Source organism: Saccopteryx leptura, chromosome 2 (genome assembly GCF_036850995.1).
Source record: "Saccopteryx leptura isolate mSacLep1 chromosome 2, mSacLep1_pri_phased_curated, whole genome shotgun sequence".
NCBI lineage: Eukaryota > Metazoa > Chordata > Mammalia > Chiroptera > Emballonuridae > Saccopteryx > Saccopteryx leptura.
In genome coordinates this window covers 48316852-48334394 of record NC_089504.1, presented here as the reverse complement: position 1 = coordinate 48334394, position 17543 = coordinate 48316852, and the positions used below count along the sequence as shown (strand labels likewise).

The window sequence follows — 17543 nt, the reverse complement described above, 5'->3', positions numbered from 1 at the left end:
TTAGATATTTCCTTTCCATCCATCTTATTTCTTAGTGTGGCTGTAGGATAAAGTAGTAAACATTTGCAGGATAATTGCTCTGTAATTGCTGTAGATGGGGCAGAGATCAGAGGATATAACATTACAGCTCTTGGGAAAAGTTAGCAAGCTTTTCCTATTTTGTAGGACAGTCTCCATTAGGTCGGGGTTTTTCAACCACTAGTCTGTAGACCACGGCTGGTCTAACAAATTCCATACCAGTATGCAGAACAGTTAAGCACCCTCATGTGGTATGAGGAGTGCAGACCCAGTAATCTTAGTTGAATTTGCTTATGCTCAGGGTGAAGTCTGCCTTAGTGGTCCCTGAAACAATTTTCCCATTTTCACTGGTTCCCAAGTGTAAGAAGGTTGGAAATCACTGCAATAGGTGATGCTACTCTCAGTTCCTTGGACAATATCCACAGAAATCTGACTCATTTTTTAGGGGGTCTGCTTTGAATATTTCTCTGTTGATGAGACTACACAATAAAATATATTTTTTTAAATTATTGAATTCTTGAATGTTTTGAAATTTGATAAAGCCATTTTTTTTTAAATAGAGGAAATTCTGACATTCGTTTAGCTGTTGATGACATAGTGTTTTTATTGAAAGATTGCCCCTAATAGATTGATGTTTCTGACTAATTAGGAATCAGTATCCATTATAAATACATGTGCCACTCTACTGCTAAGATAGTTTCTAAGGCGAACACTTACAAAGAAGCATAAAAATGACCACTAAATAAGTAGTCTGTCTGTTTTATTGATGTAAACATTTTTAAACTCATAGTATTTCAGTATGTATATCTGTCTTACATTTTTGTCATGCATCTTTTGGTGATTTATTTAATCTTATTTTTTTATTAGAGAAAGAGAAAGATTGAGACAGAGACAAGGAAAGGGAGAGAGGCAGGAAGGGAGAGTGATGAGAAGTATCAACTTGAAGTTGCTTCACTTCAGTTGTTCATTGATTGCTTCTCATACGTGCCTTGACCAGGAGCTCAAGCTGAGCCAGTGACCCCTTGCTCAAGGCAGTGCCGTTAGGCATCAAGCCAGTTACTTTTGGACTCAAGCCAGCGACATTAGGATCGATCATGACAACAGTCCCATGCTCAAGCTGGCGACCTCGGGGTTCTAAACCAGGGACCTCAGCATCCCAGGTTGACATTATATCCACTGAGCAACCAGTGGTCAGGTTTTATTTAATCTTATAGTTTTATATGATAAAAATTGCTCCTTTCTTTATATAGGACTTCCTACTGATTATGCTTTTTTTGTTTGATATTTTATATGTATAATGGGTAATTTGTAAAATGAGTTTTTGGAAGTTCACTCTCACTTTTTTCCCTCACTTTTAGTTCAAGGTGTATTCTATTAAACAATTTGACTCCAGTGTGGATGTTGCCATTCATAAAACGTTTGAGAGGGTTTTATAATTTTGGTATGATAACAAGTGAAAAATTAGGACCTCTCTAAATACAAGTCTGGAATATGACATCAGTGGGAAAACTAGGGAAATCTGTCTATAATTTGATTCATAATACATATACTTATGTTAATTTTTTAGTTTAGATAAAAATCTATGATTCTTTAACATTAATAGAAGCTGTATATAGGCTGTATAGGAACTGCCCTGACCAGCTGGCTCAGTGGATAGAGCATCTGCTTGGTGTGTGGACATCCTGGGTTCAATCCCCGGTCAGGGCACACATGGGAGGCAACCATCTGTGTCTCTCCCCCTCCCTCTCCCCTTTCTCTCTCTTCCTTTCCCTCAGAGAATGGCTTGACTGGTTCGAGAATCAACCCCAGAAGGGGGTTGCCAGGTGGGTCCTAGTCAGGGCACATGTGGGAGTCTGTGTCACTATCTTTCCTCTTCTTACTTAAAAAAAAAAAAAAAGGCTTTATAGGAACTCCTTTCACATTTAGTAGAAATTTAATTCCTCAAACTCTTTAAATACATACTCAGATGACTAAATAGTGGTGTTCTAGGTGGCAGGGGTGCAGAGAGGCCTGAGGTTGGTGTCTTCATTTCAGAGTCAGAGACTCTCATTGCAAGTCAGATCTTCTTATTCATAAAAAGATGAGTAAATGTATATACTGTTACAAGGCAACCTATGCCAGTGAATGATAGAGTTCTGTAAGGTAGCAGGCACATGGGGTTTTGGGGAAGTCTTTGCAGAGCAGGTGAAACATGAGCTGAGCTGGGATGGTTGAGTGCAGCTTAAGTTAGATAAGGAATGGAGAGGTTGTTCTGAGAAACAGGAGATGACATGAATTTTGAAAAATTGTCCATGGTGATGTAGGTTGGGTTCACTGGAATGGAAATAAGCGAATAGAGACTTGTTGTAATTGAAGTAGGGGGTGATAAGTATGGTAGCAGTAGAAGTACAAGAGATTATTTGAGAATTGACAGGCATCTGTGATTCTGGATTGAGGAGCATGGACAATAAAGAAGAATTCATGATGACTGAGAGATATCTTGACCCAGTGGCAGTTACTTAGGTAGGGGCTTTGTGTTAAACATTTTCCGTTTCAGGAAATGCTGGCTTGCCAAGTAGAACTGTCTGGCAAGAAGTTAGGCCGGGGAATACTGGAGCATGGGAGAGGAGCAAAGAGTTTGGATCTCCTCCTCTGCAGTGAGCGAGAGGAGAGAAACCCAAGGAGAGCTAACGGACAGACGCAGTCCGAGAGGTGCAGAGCCCTGGGGACCTCAGCCCTCCTGAGACAGTGAGGGGAGGGGCTGCCAGGAGGGCTTGCTGGTCACGGCTGCCGGTTTGCAGAGAGAAAACTGAAACCCGGAAGTAATTGCTGGCCTAATGATCATCAGTGTTATGAGAATGATGGGCTCCTGAGTCCCAGTGATAGGGGATGAAAGAGTAAGGAGTGTGTGTGTGTGAACACAGAGGGCGTTGTCGAGAAGTGGAGACAGCAAATCTGCTTCTCAAAGAAGTTTGGCTGTGCGAAGACAAGGGCAGTAGCTGAAGATGGCAAAAGAAGATTATTTTAATTAAATTTAAAAGCATTTATCAAGTGCCAATTAATGTACAAGGCGGCACTATATGAGGGGCAGTGGGGGACACAAAAAGTGATTAAAATCTGGTGTTTTTCCCTCTGGAAAAAAAAATGCTACCTCAAGTTCTTCTGGCATTTGATAGGCGGTTCATTTCATCTTAAGCAGCAGCGTGTTAGGGGCCGTGGTACTAAGCTTGCAAGCAGACTGATGAAATCAGTGACAGAACAGCTGAAGGCAAGGAAGAGAGATGTAAACCAAAAGAGCAATGAAACGAGGAGGGAACAGAGATGCTGCTGCCTGTGCAGGTGAGGCAGGGCTGGCCATGGTGGGAAAGGGCCCCTCCTCTAAGGCACGGAGGAGGAAGTAGTGTGAAACTATTTGAGGTGGAATAGAGCACAAGTGAGGAGCCCAGGAAGCCTCACTGTGAATGGCCTGTGCAGCAGACAGGGTGGGGGTATATTTCCTGCCTCTGACAAGTTCCTGGTCAGATGGAAAAATGGGGCTGTTGGTGCTTATTTTTTGTACTATAAGAGAAGAATAAAAGTGGAACACCTGGGTCTTTGAAGGTATTATTTTTAGCTAAGGGTTTTCTTGTTTTCTTTTTTAATGTCTAAAGAAATAGACAAGTTTTTAAATTGCTCAGCTATTATATGAATGTCACAGTGCCTTTTAGTCAACCCGAGTTTGTGTCAGATGTAGAGTCTCATAGAGCTTTGGAGTCTAGGAAAAGTGATGAGAGACAAGTATGCAGGCTCTTAACGAACGCTTGCCAATTGAACTCTGCTCTGAGATGGAGGGAACCCACGCGCCTGACCCGTACACACACCGTGTTCAGGGGTTTAGAGGAGAAAAGGAATTGAAGCAATTTTCTGGCAATTTCCGTTGAACAAGGTCTTGAAATAAATTTGCCATATATTTACCTTGAAAGCCTTGTTTTTTTCATGGACGTTATTTTGAACACATTTAAAAAATGTGATTGTGTGCTCACAGTGTTTGGTCACAGCTAAATACATAACAGGATGTAAAGAACTATGGATATGATTTTGGCCGCCCAAATGAAGCAGTACGTTGTTGGACTGGGCGTTGTGGGCCTTGCGGGGGGAGTATCTGGGCCCTTGCGCCGGGTTTTCCATTCTCGGTGTGTCAGCTTGCCCTGGAAGTGTTAGTGCTTTATTACAATATTTTAAGTGCACATAGCCAGAAAATAGGTGGTCAGTTGGAGAAAAGAGCTAGTAATTAAGTGCTAAGCGCAGACTTTTATAGTCTGACACAGGAAGATGTAGAGTGGAAGAGGAAGGAAGTAAAAGTGATTTGGGTTTTTTTTCTTTGGAGTACGTACTTTCTTTAAAAATAAAAGCATCTCAGGATTCTTTTTACCAGTGAAGGGAAGCAGAATTTGCTGCCCCACACATTTTTTAATAAGCTAATTTCTGAAGTCCTGTGTAGAAAAGTAGAAGGGACTATTGGGCTATCACAGGGCGGGCCTGATGAGTGCTTTATTTAAGAGCAGAAATTAAAATATAAGCACCACAGAAGCTACAGAATTTTTCAGCACTTGTTCTCAGCACATTGTTAATAAGCAGGGTCTCAAGTTGGAGGGATTTCTGTTGAGGGAAATAGTAACTCGGCATCTCCTGTTATCCGCCCCCTTCTGCGGGAGGAGGCAGCAGGGCCTGCCCACAGCCAGGCTGCATGCAGCCTCGAGCTTGATGTGGCCCTCTGCTGAGGTCAAGCACTCCCATTCCAGCCTCTTGAGGGCTTTCTCCATGTGTTGCCAGTGTGCTGGTAAAAATGACTTTAAACTCTTGTCAGCACAGTTACTGGTGCATGCATCCCGGTCCCACTCAGATAAACCTGTCACAACACAGAAGCGGCTGCCGGAGAAGAGTACAAGGGCAGGCCTCGAGCTTTTCACTCGAGCATCACTAAACGTGCACGGAGTGCCCAATTATTTCAGCATTATTGAGCAAGCCTGCAGGAGGACCCAAGCCTTGCTACATTAGATTTTCTTTAGTAATTTGCTCAAGTACCGCTGAGGACACTTAAAGGGGCTTAAAAACGGTGGCTGCAACCAGTTTCCTTTTCTGGGTTGTTAATTCAGGTTTTCTCTTTCAAATTAACTCTCACTGCATGCTGTGCAGTGGTTCTGGGAGAACTGTTTAACACTAATTTTCTCAATTTTCAGCTTTTTTTTGTTCAACATAACTGCTTTAACAGTTAGTCACGTATATGTTTTGATTTGAAATGCATGATAATACAGCCTTATGTTTTGGAGAACTAAATATAGATACTTTTTATTAAAGAAATCTGAATTTCAGCTATTAAAAGTTACTTCAATAATTTCACTATTTAAAAAATTAAGTTATTTACAGCACGTTGCAAAACCCCCTGAGTAAAAAAGGACAGCATTTCTCTACTATACATCTCCCTCCCTCCCCTTTAAAAAATATTTATTTATATATATATTTGGGTGGTGGGAGGCACAGATCTGTGGAACAAATTCAATATCTTTGTCTGGTTTCTCACAGCAGCAACAACTCCAGGCCCAGCATTTATCACATGGACATGGTCTGCCTGTGCCTCTGACCCCACACCCTTCGGGACTTCAGCCCCCTGCCATTCCACCCATTGGTAGCAGTGCCGGCCTTCTGGCCCTCTCCAGTGCCCTGGGAGGCCAGTCCCACCTTCCAATTAAAGACGAGAAGAAGCACCATGACAATGATCACCAAAGAGGTGAGCTATCCAGGATGCCAGCCTGATATAACCTACCTGCTGTTGATGCCATTGTTTATTCTGTGTCCCTCTCTGGGTTTAATTTTACCATTGACTAAAAAAAGGATTTCTGCTGGAAGGTAAATTAATTATTGGAAGACATCTTCTACCAAAAGATACCCTAGTGTAGTGGTTGGCAAGAGTAAAGGCACTTGTCAAAGGCAAAGCGTTCTGTTTCCTGGTTATTGCCTTTGATCCCTTGCTACTGTCTCCTATGTTCCCCAGGTCTAAGTCAGTAAGGAAATCTCACGCTGCTCTGTGTTTGAAATAGTGAGTGTCATTAATAGATAATTTTGACCAAATCTATTTTGGGGAAAGACTGATAAAGGCTTACTTTATAGTTTGACAGAACCAATTATTTATAAATCATATCAGTCTCTATATAATGCAGTGAAAAAATATCACAAGTAAAAAAACAATTTTTAGTAGTCTTAGTAATTGAGAAAATACAGCCCAAATTAGTGAAATCCGTTGGTTTAACTATTTCACTCAGTCTGATTAGAACCATGAAATTAACTAATTTCTTTCTATAAGAATACAATTGTTTGTGCAGTGCAATTGATTTAAAGGCCAGTTCTGCTGCTTCTGGGTTGGTTTCCTCCTGCTGCTAAAGTAGATGGTGGTGCAGAGACCTTTGAAGTGACCATATGTTTGTCACAAAACTAATAATTTTTATTAGTTAATGTCAGAAAAGCAAATGAAGAAGTCTCTCCCAGCATTTCTTTGTGGGAATTTACTTAGCACATGGGTGGTTCGTTGGTTCGAAGGGTGTGGCTTATAATTAAAACCTTTATCTACTCCTGTTACAGTGTCATTAGCCATGAATTATAATCCTGGGTAAATGGTATTTATCACATAAAATAAATTTCCCATCTCTGATGTTGCAAGCACTATAATAATTTGTTTTCCAGTTATCTTAATGCTACGGTTCAGAGCTAAGGCATGATTGTAAACACGTTGGTAAGTGGGAAATTTGATAAGGAATATGAATAATAGGAATATCCAGCTTAGGTTTCCGAAATTTTGTCAAAGGAAGATTGGCGCTTTGTGAATCTGGTCAAGTAGTATTAATAATTAACTCTACAGCACACTTGACATCCGTGCCATTTATTATTTAGCAGAGATCAAGTTTGATGAATGTATGATTTTATGTAAACTAACTAGTACTCTTCTTTTCTCCTTCTTCCTACCACTTGGTCCACGTGTGGTGTTGCTGTTTTGCCTGTAGACAGAGACTCCATCAAGGTAGGACTAACCTTCACAGGCGGAGGAATGGCTTAAAGGGGCTCAGAGTGATCTGAGCAAATCTAGTAATGGATTCTTCGAGATTTAGAGAATGAGTTGGTGGGCCTTCACCAAACAGTGTTAGACTGCATTTCTGGATTACTTTCAGTTATGTGGTTGAGACTTTTTAAAATATTGGTGCCATTTCTCTACCAAAATTAGATTTGTAGGCCAAGATTGAATTATAAGATCTGGCTTGCATTGCTCATTTTATTATGTCTTGCCATGTGGGAAAAACAAATAACTGCTTTTCTTCAGGCTTTGGATATAAGATAAATAAATAATAAAGAAAGGAAGTAAATAAATTGGTTTATAAGGAAATACACATTAGTCTTATATTTTGGGAAGCAATTTTATACTATGAAACTCTTTATGAAAACATTTGTTTAAAAGCATTTTTCTTCACCAGGGAGAATTTTTTTTTTTTGGTCAATAATATCTTGGTTTCCAATATAACAAGTATTTTTTACATCTGTTTTACCAGCCTTCTGTATCTCTTTATAGATAAGTTTTCAGGAAAGTGGAAAAGTAATTGGGGCCTAATGATTTGGATGCCTGGATTTATACAGTAAGCAAATAACAAAAACAGGCTGTTACAGCAGGAAATGAGTAAAATGTGAAAATTGCTTGATCACTTTTGAGCTAAGAACAATGCAAATCTGCTGATTATGCATAATTGTATTGCGTATGCCACTGTGTCTTGCGTAGATTAGGAAGGAAAGGATAGTTCGCAAGCATTGGTCAAAGTGCAGATGCTGTCTCTTTTCTTGTATTTTACAGTTGAATGTTTTGGAGCACAGGTAGTTAGATCTCTTGTAGGTTTTAATGAAATTAAGTATATGAAGACTAAAATCTTCCCTGGGAACCATCTGTGCTGTCACTTTGAATGCCTCTTTATTCCTGTCTTTTTACAATAAAAGGGAAGTAAGGTTTTTCCCGGAGCCCTTAAATAATGGAAAATAAAAATTAATCTGTTTTACCCTTCAAGACTCTTTGTAATTTGAAAGGGCATCTGCACATGCATAGAAATGTCAATATTTACAGTTGGAACTGCACACATTGAATTATTTAATTATGAATTTATAGTTGTGTATTTTGTTGTATAATATGCGTATCAATATCTAGATTAAAAGGCATTCTTAGAGTGTAGTGAATGTTCCACCTGTGTGTACTTAGGAAGTAGTAAGTAAATGCATTGACCAGGATTAGCTGATAGCAGCCATTGGAAAAAGCCTGTCTAGTTATTCTGAGACCATAATATAAACATTCCCTGACTTCTTAATGATAAATACATACCTTTAGGCAGGCCAGTGAACTAAACAAAAACCGCCTCTCCTATCCCACTCCCAGAAGACTGGGAAAATATTTATTACACTCCAGTGCACACTTTTGTGTCAATTACATTTTATATTCCCTCACGCCAGAGAAGGGCATATTTTGAAATCATGTATAATCATTCAGTATGAGTCTAGGAGTGAGTTCCATATACCTAGAAGCCAGGGGAAAAAGAGAAAGGAAATAGAGGTGGGTGATTTGGGCTTGATTTATTATGTAACAGTAGCTTTCAATATATTTTGGGAGACTCCATTTTCAGATTTTAAGCTTTGTTGTGTCACATTTGGAGCGGTCCTATGGCTTTGCTAGGTGAAATAGTTTGCTTTTTTTCGTAACTGTGTTCTGTGATGCTCAGAGAAGCAGTTCCATTGATCGTTCTCATCCTCTTGTAAGTGGTTCCTGGTTAAGAGTGCCTTTTTATGATTGTCTGCTCTGTGACTTGAGATTTTATCAGCCAGACCGTGCCAGTTGCCTGCAGCTGGAGTCAGGCTTGTATGAAATAATTTATTCATGCAGGATAATGCTCTTTAACATTTAACAGGTAATGAACGTGACATAAATTTCCTTCTTGCTTTTAATTTTTCCCTTTCCTCTTCTAATGTGAAAACAGGCAGCACTGGTACTCTAAATAATAAGTAATTTTTGGCCATCTGTCAAAGGGAAATTTCAATACAAATTTAAATTAATGGTGCCTGAAATTTTTTATAGCTCCTCTAAAAGCCTCTAATGTGCAGAAAATTCTGAATCTGCTGGTAGTAATTAGTGTTGCATGTAATGAGGATGTGGGCAATGTTATACAGCCCCAGTGTAACATTTTGATATTGTAGCAAAATTTTGATTTATACAAGGTTGTGGATATTTTAATTGTGAGAGACACTTTAGAATGTTTTCTTGACATTACAGATTATTAAACAGGGCAACTTTCAGAATAGCTCATAAAATATAAATTTGAACTTAATGTATAGATTCAGTAATTAAAGTGCTTTACCTTTAGGTGTCAAGTAAAATGAAAGAAATTTTCCTGTTAAAATGTCGGGCTTTTTTCTTTCTCTCCCTCCTTGGAAGTTCTGTGGCCACTAAAACCTCATGCTATTGGTTTTATTGATCTTGTCTTCTATAGCTCCAGTAGCCAGGTTCATTCCTAAGCCTATTATTTGAAGACCTGTATCTGAAGTTTTTCAATAATGGTGGAGAATATAAATATGGACCTAAAGGAGAAAGCACTATCAGAGGCCAAGAAACCAGAATGGTGTGTGTTCTAGGGTTGTTGACAACTGCTTGTCACTTGGCTATTTAGTGGTTTCTTGTGCCCAACAGCCTCAGCTTTGGGGGCTGAAAATGGCAAATGGAGCAGGACCTGACCCACTCTCATGCATAGTGGTGGAGTGGAAAATCCAAAGGTCTCCAAAACTGGTTCTCACTTCTCTTTCCTGGGTGGGAGCTTTCTCACATCCTTCTGTAGTGTTTAGAACCATTTCTCTTATCCGATGAAAAGACAGGTGAAACCAAGAAAATGTGTTCTGCCCTCACTCCTGCTGAGGGCTGAAAGGTAGCAGTTGGTTGGCTACAGAGTGGTGTCAAAGAGGACATCACCACACGCTGCCAGTTGCTTCCCATTTGCTTGAGGTACCCGTCGATGAAGATGAGTCATTAGTTATATCACTGTCAGTTTTCATCTGAGTGGCTGGAATGAGGATAATGATTCAGAGCTGTGAAGGACAAATTAGGTAAAACTTGGTAGAGATTTAAAGTTGAGAAATTAGTCTGATTACCCTGCCCCTGATGTCTACACAGTTTCAATACCAGCTGTATTTCAGTGTATGTTTATGTCAGGGGTCCCCAAACTACGGCCCGCGGGCCACATGCGGCCCCCTGAGGCCATTTATCCACCCCCGCCGCACTTCTGAAAGGGCACCTCTTTCACTGGTGGTCAGTGAGAGGAGCATAGTTCCCATTGAAATATTGGTAAGTTTGTTGATTTAAATTTACTTGTTCTTTATTTTAAATATTGTATTTGTTCCCGTTTTGTTTTTTTACTTTAAAATAAGATATGTGCAGTGTGCCTAGGAATTTGTTCATAGTTTTTTTTATAGTCCGGCCCTCCAACGGTCTGAGGGACAGTGAACTGGCCCCCTGTGTAAAAAGTTTGGGGACCCCTGTTCTATGTAGAGGACTAAAACATAAAAACATCATTTATTGCTTTTCTTGTCTCTTTAGTTATTCTATGTTGGCGATAAAGGTCTGTCAGTGGGGAATTAGACGAAAGCTTTTTTTTGTTTGTTTTAGCAAGAGAAAGACAGGAACAGATGGGAACAGATAGGAAGGGAGAGAGATGAGAAGCATCAGTTCTTCATTGCAGCACCTTTGATGTTGATTTTCTCATGTGTCTGACGGGTGGGGGGGCTCCAACTTAAACAGTGATCCCTTGCTCAGTCCAGTGATTTGGCTCAAGCCAGAGAACATATCATGTCTATGAGTCCGCGCTCAGGCCAGATGAGCCCGTGCTCAAGCTGGATGAGTTCATGTTTAGGCTGTCAACCTTGGGGTTTTGAACCTGGGTCTTCTGCGTCCCAGGCTGATGCTCTGTCTGCTGCGCCACTGCCTGGTCAGGCAGACTTAAGCTGTTTTTATGTTCAAATTGAAGTATATGATTCAGACCGAGAAAGAACTTTTGCTCTTTTAGTTGGGTGTTACTGATGAAAGTGGGTTTTTAACCTGAATTAACAGAATGATTCCTTCTGTTTGCCTCCTCATTTTGTAAAATCAGGACTAAATTGTAAGGGTTGTATTGCAATACTGGTGTGACCTGTGTGGCTTGGTCCACCCACCCCGTTTTTCCTGTCTCAAAGGATGTGAATCTGAAAAAGAGTGTTCCTTCCGTATGCTTAACCAACCCCTTGCGTGTGCCATGTGGGAGAACAGCAGGAAGGACACCCCTTGAGGGATAAGGGGGGCAGTAGGAGAGGGATAGCCCTGGAGGCAGAAGAACTAAGTCTAGATTTGCATGTACATGTTGGTGATGAACAGTTTAGTTAAGTTTACCAATAATTAAGGGTGTAAAATGTTTAGAAATATATTACTGATCATCAATAGAGTTCTTTGTGTATCCTTTAACCTTAAACACAGACTGTGTTTTTCAAATTCAACTCTACTTTCTAAGCATATAAGTATTAAGATATGCTTCCAAATTATATTTTAAAGTTGGGTTTTTAAAATACACTAAGTAAAATTATTTCCTTAAGAGGTGTTGTCCCTATTTCCCAACAGAGTGAAGTTCTCTCCCACTAAATTTTTAGCTCCTTGAAGGCAAAAATCTAATCTTCTTTGTGTAACTCCATAGAGGGACAAAGCAAGAATTAGCTTGAGAAGAGAATTGTAATAGAATTGGGAATACCCTGACTCTGCTAGGAACCCTCTCTTTCTCTGGGTGAACTCGGGTCAATGGGCAGATCACCTAACTGTCAGGATCTCTAAGCTGTTACTCTAGCTAGGCATTTTTAAGGCATTTGGAATGTAAATGTTTTCTTATGTTATTCAGTCCCACCCTAGAAATGACTTTTAGAATAAAACTTATACCAAAGGGTATGTTTCAGCAATAAAGTTGGCCATACCAATGGCCAAATAAACACAATGGTACTTATATTTCATTTTGGGTGCTGGGTTGTAGGGGACTAGTTTAATCTTTTAAATTATGCCTTTTAAGCATTTAATGTTTAACTCCACTTCAGTTTTCCAAATTAAGATGGTAATTTGAAGTTAACTATTTTGGCACTACTGTTGCTTTTTAGTTGTTTGTAGAGGTATTTGTTTCTACCATATATTTTACTGTTTAGAGCAGGGGTCCCCAAACTTTTTACATAGGGGGCCAGTTCACTGTTCCTCAGACTGTTGGAGGGCTGGACTATAAAAAAAACTATGAACTAATCCCTATGCACACTGCACATATCTTATTTTAAAGTAAAAAAACAAAACGGGAACAAAATACAATATTTAAAATAAAGAGCAAGTAAATTTAAATCAACAAACTGACCAGTATTTCAATGGGAACTATGCTCCTCTCACTGACCACCAATGAAAGAGGTGCCCCTTCCGGAAGTGCGGAGGGGGCCGTAGTTTGGGCACCCCTGGTTTAGAGTTACCTTATCAAAGACCATTAGGAAGTTATATTCTGTGGGTTTATGAGGCAGTACTTAGTTCAGTATTAATTGATACCTGCCTCTAGGCATGTAAGCTGTGAAATGTAACAGGTGCCCTAATTCCCGAAAATACCTTGTAATCGTTTGTTTGTTGAACAGAGGAGTAAATATCTTTAGGGCATAGCTGGTCCTCAGGTGCTGAGTGAGCATGAATGGTTTAATGATGTGATTGGGAGAGACATGCTTGTTTCCTGAGCCCTCCTCCTGCCCCGGTGGCCAAAGCAGAATAAATATTAATTACAGGGGCAGGCTGGTTGTGGGGTCTGCCTTCAGTTGTTTTTTGACAAAGGTGGTTTAATTCTTTTCCTCCATAAACAAACCCTCTTAGTTACAACACACATTTTCATCCTGATGTTTAATGTCTTTAATTTTCTTAATTAGAATGCATTTCTTCTCTTGCAAAAATGTTATACACCATAAAATTTCTATGTAATTGGCACTTGAATTTCACATTTGCTTCTCAAAATGTAGCTACTTCTTCCAAAAGAATTCTAAAGAATTGTTCACCTTCTCTCTCTCTCTTTTTTTTTTTGTATTCTTATACTGACATTTTCCCATAACCCACTCTGGGAAAATCATAAAATCACCCAGGGGGAAGCTTATTACTCTTACTGAACAAAGTTAATATTACTTGAAGTTGATCAGATTCATTATTCAGAACCAGTCCATTTATTTCTGCATGTAATAAATTATACAGTGTTTAAAAAAACATTTTAAGCTTCAAGTACTAGTATTATAACTTTAACCGCTGTTTCTGTGTGAGAGTTGGAATTGGTGGGTACGTCCCCTCTGCTGGGTTCAGGGATGGGTGCCTCCAGCTTAGCTTCCCGAGGAACGGGAAACCAGCACGCGAGTGTCAACCAGTCTGGCGCAGTCGCCTTCTCCCCTCACGCTGTTTGATGTTCCAGCCCCTCCTCAGCCGCTAAGTGTTCACAAGAAGCTTACTCTTTCCTGTCTTTCACCACCCTCTCTTTGACTGAATGGCAGGCAGTGAGGTGGAAGTTAAAATGTCTTTAGTATTGTCGTAAGTAACTGTAAGATATGACCATCCTGTGAGCTTGAGGAATTCTTTTTTATGGAAATGAGCTCATTAATTAATTGTATCATACCTTAAAGATTCTTGAATTACTTCAACCAAAATTGGTACTTTTTCAGTTTGCTGCATGTTCAAATGTAAGGATGGAGGAGGTAGGAGATAAACAGGCAGTGTGCCGCCCAGTGAGAGCGAAGTCAGTAGAACCACATACTAACGCCTCAGTTTTGTTTGTTCTTCCTTATGGTCATTTTAATAATTCTAGAAATTTTTGAGTATTACATTCATTTATTTTTCTTTAAACTTCTGTTTTCTTGAGCGACATTTGGCCTTTTGAACAACAAAATAAAATTGGAAATGCTAATGTTTTGAGCCAACTAAAGGAGGAAAATAAAAATGTCACCATGGTAACAAAGCTGCTTTCTAGATGGTTTCCTAAGATATGCCTGAACTAGAAGCAGATGTCTGATTTGAGAATCTTGCCTCCTTCAATGTAAACAAATAACTTCTGGGCAGGTGTTAGAAATAATATGGAAATCCTATTAAGGGGCCCTGGGTTCCTGTCAGTCAGGAAGCCCATGCCACAAAAGGGCTGGTTGTCACATAAAGGAGCAGAGTAAATTCTCATTAGGCTTGAGCTTTTCCCAGGAAATGATTGTCTCGGTGTGTTCTTTCTCCTGTGACTCTGAATGTAAGCTGTTGCTTCTGCTGCTCTATTCACTGGTTTTATTTTTCTCCTCTTCATTCCAGATCATCCCTCGCCCTGCCAGCCCCATTCTCCCCCTCAGCCACCCCTTCCCTTTAGATTAACACTTGATCTGTACTCCTGCTCTGAGAGTTGTGACATTTGTGATTTTAACCTCCCACCCTGTGTGGGGGACGGGAGGGGGGTCAGCCTTTATCCCTGGACCCTTTGGACAAAGAGCCAGGCCGCTGAGGCTGCATGCTGAGAGCTGTTTGGAACTGGCGCAGCGAGGAGGGGCGGCAGCCGCAGTCCTGAGTGCTGGTCTGTGGACATGGACTTGGAGTTACATTTTTTATGAATTAAGCAGAAACTATAAAAACATGGAGAGACAGCTTTTTATGAACTTTTAAAAAGCTGCCTAGTTGTCTGGTAAGCCTCTAAAACTGCACTGTCCATCCAATACATTAGCCACTGGCTACGTGAAGCTATTTAAATTTAAATTAGTTTAAACCAGGGGTAGTCAACCTTTTTATACCTACCGCCCACTTTTGTATCTCTGTTAGTAGTAAAATTTTCTAACCACCCACCGGTTCCACAGTGATGGTGATTTATAAAGTAGGAAAGTAACTTTACTTTATAAAATTTATAAAGCAGAGTTACAGCAAGTTAAAGCATATAATAATAATTACTTACCAAGTACTTTATGTTGGATTTTTGCTAAGTTTGGCAGAATAAATCTTTATAAGACAACTTACTATAGTTAAATCTGTCTTTTTATTTATACTTGGGTTGCTCCACAACCGCCCACCTTGAAAGCTAGAACGCCCACTAGTGGGCGGTAGGGACCAGATTGACTACTACTGGTTTAAATGAAATAAAATTTAAAAACCCAGTTTCTCAGTTGAATTAGCCACCTTTCAAGTGCTCAGTAGCCACATGTGGCAGTGATAACTACCATACCAGTGCAGATAGAGGACATCCCCATCATCATAGAAAGTTCTTTTGGATAGAGGAGACTTGGACCTGATAAGCTAACTGGTTCTGCTGTTCCATCTGGTAAAAACCAGTGACCAGTTATAAAGCGGGTTCTTCCCGATGCCTAGAGAATAAGGGACATGTGTGTATTTCAGGTTTTAGCTTCTGTTCTGCTCAGGCGTGGATGATAAGGTTGGCTGCACTAATATAGTGATCTTTAAATAGTTGTAGGTGTTTTTTTTTTCTTGTGGAACTGGTTGAGCGGTGTAACGTGTGTCTTTCCAAAATGGACCCCCAGGAGATGCATTTTAATGTTTCTCAATAGAAAGTTGAAGCAGTTTGGAGGAGGTGTGGTGGTGGTAGGGGGGTTTGAAGACTATGCATAATGATGCTCTTTATAATACTCAGAAGGTTAAATGTGGATAAACACAAAACAAGGCTTCAGAAAAGCTACACTATTATTATGCAGCATTTTTCGGACTATAGTCCCCGAGACGCACTTCATAAAGCCAATAAATCGCGCACTGGTGGTCTCCCGTTGCCTTAGCAACGGACTATGGGGCACAGTGTATGTGAAATGCATGAACATCTGTGAATTAATCTTTTTTAGTTTGTTCTTTTCTTGGCACTGATTGGGCCACTTGGGCTTGTGCCTGTGACACCGTGTGTGGAGGGGTAATCTGGGGCAGTCCCCAGGGCCGTGCCCTAAAGTGGATGGTGGAATGGCAAGTGAAGGGAGATTCATCCTGGTAGTGCATTCAGCAGTGGAGAGATTTGGCCTGACAGCATTCTCAGTGGGACATTATTAGCTTACTTTCGGTGCATGGGGAAATGAATAAAATTTTTTCTAGTAAATCTGCGCATTATTGGGTTTATTGGGCTGCCTTGAAAAAATAATCTTTAGAGAAAATTGAAGTAATCACTTGTGTTTATACCACAGTTATCAGGACTTGAAAGGTCTCTGAGTTACATTCTACACCTTTGCCCCAGCCTCCACCCCGGGATTATAACCAAACCATATTGGACTAATCTGAATGAGATGCCTGAATTGGATGCTTTGGCTGGGGTAAATCTGGTAGTGTCCTAGTCTGACCTTATTTGGAGAAATTTTAAACTACTGGTGACATTTTTGCCCTAGGGAGAATAGAGCAAACTATGACTAAGTAGAGAAGCATTCAGGCGCAATACTTGGGTTAGATAGTTACTCCCCCACTCCTAACAGGATTGCCCTCAGTTCTTCCCTTTCCTGCCCCTCCCCCCACTCTCAAACTGGTACCCCTCCCTCCAGACTGTGGCACCACTACAGACCTTGTGTTCAGTTCCTCCTGTTGCTGCCAGATGCTCACTTGTAAACTGTTTTGCTCACCCTTGTTATTTTCAATTCCCTTCTCTCTTCTTCCTTTTTTTCTCCTTCTACTCTTTTTTTCTTCTCCCTGCATTCTTCTTTAGGAGCCAACCCTCTTTCTTGGAGGAAAGACAGAATATTACATTTGCAACATCTCATGCTGAATGTAGTCCATATATTTAATATTTAGGGTGAGAAATTTCTCTAATAAATGTATTAAGACGAAAGTGTGTGCGGCACACTAGTCCATTTGCTTTGCTTGATCATGATTAATATTGAGGGGCGTTTAAGTGGGAAGGACTGCTTGTCGACCTGTACATGTTTTCCAGTGCATATTCAAAAGACACAGCTGTGCCTCTAGCTGAGAGGTTTTTCTGATTTTCTAGTAGACAACTAACCAAAAATTATTATTTTAATGGTTTCTGACTTTAGAACCTGTCGGTGTTGATAGATGAACTTGAAAATTGAGCAGTGCAGTCTAAATGAAATATTTAAAGTTAGTCAGTAGATACTGATTTGGCTGCTGGAGGGCAAATAGGCCTGCTCTGCATCCTTGGGGGCAGGTAGTAAAGATTAGATACAATTCCTTCCCTCAAATCACTTTCCTATTAAAGTATGGAACTGAGATATGCTGCCCTCTGAGTAGAGAGAAATATATTAATGGATTGTTCCTCTTCATTTCTCTGAGCTTCCGGTTAGTCCTAATTTCTTTTAAAATGTGCATATAAAACTAGTTTATGGTCATTGGAGGACTAGCTTCTGAAGCAGCCTTCCCAGGAAGCTTCCAGGGCTGATGTGCAAATACATGCAAACAGGGAACCTCGAGCAAACACTGCTGGCCACGCCAGTGGTAGCTTTCTGTGGCCACCCAACCTTGAGGGTGCCTT

General features: G+C 40.2%; 1 protein-coding gene across 10 annotated transcripts in view; it reads left to right on the top strand.

Moving 5' to 3' along the window:
* Positions 1-17543, top strand: part of LOC136394585 (transducin-like enhancer protein 4) — a 151895-nt gene that overhangs the window by 75754 nt on the left and 58598 nt on the right. For 5 of the 10 annotated variants that reach the window (XM_066367939.1, XM_066367942.1, XM_066367935.1 and 2 more), the window contains 2 exons: positions 5563-5764; positions 7032-7048. In XM_066367939.1, coding sequence (XP_066224036.1) covers positions 5563-5764; positions 7032-7048 — 219 coding nt within the window. Of the gene's footprint in view, positions 1-5559; positions 5765-7031; positions 7049-17543 lie in introns of all 10 variants that reach the window. The other 5 variants (XM_066367938.1, XM_066367941.1, XM_066367934.1 and 2 more) reach the window with 1 other exon arrangement.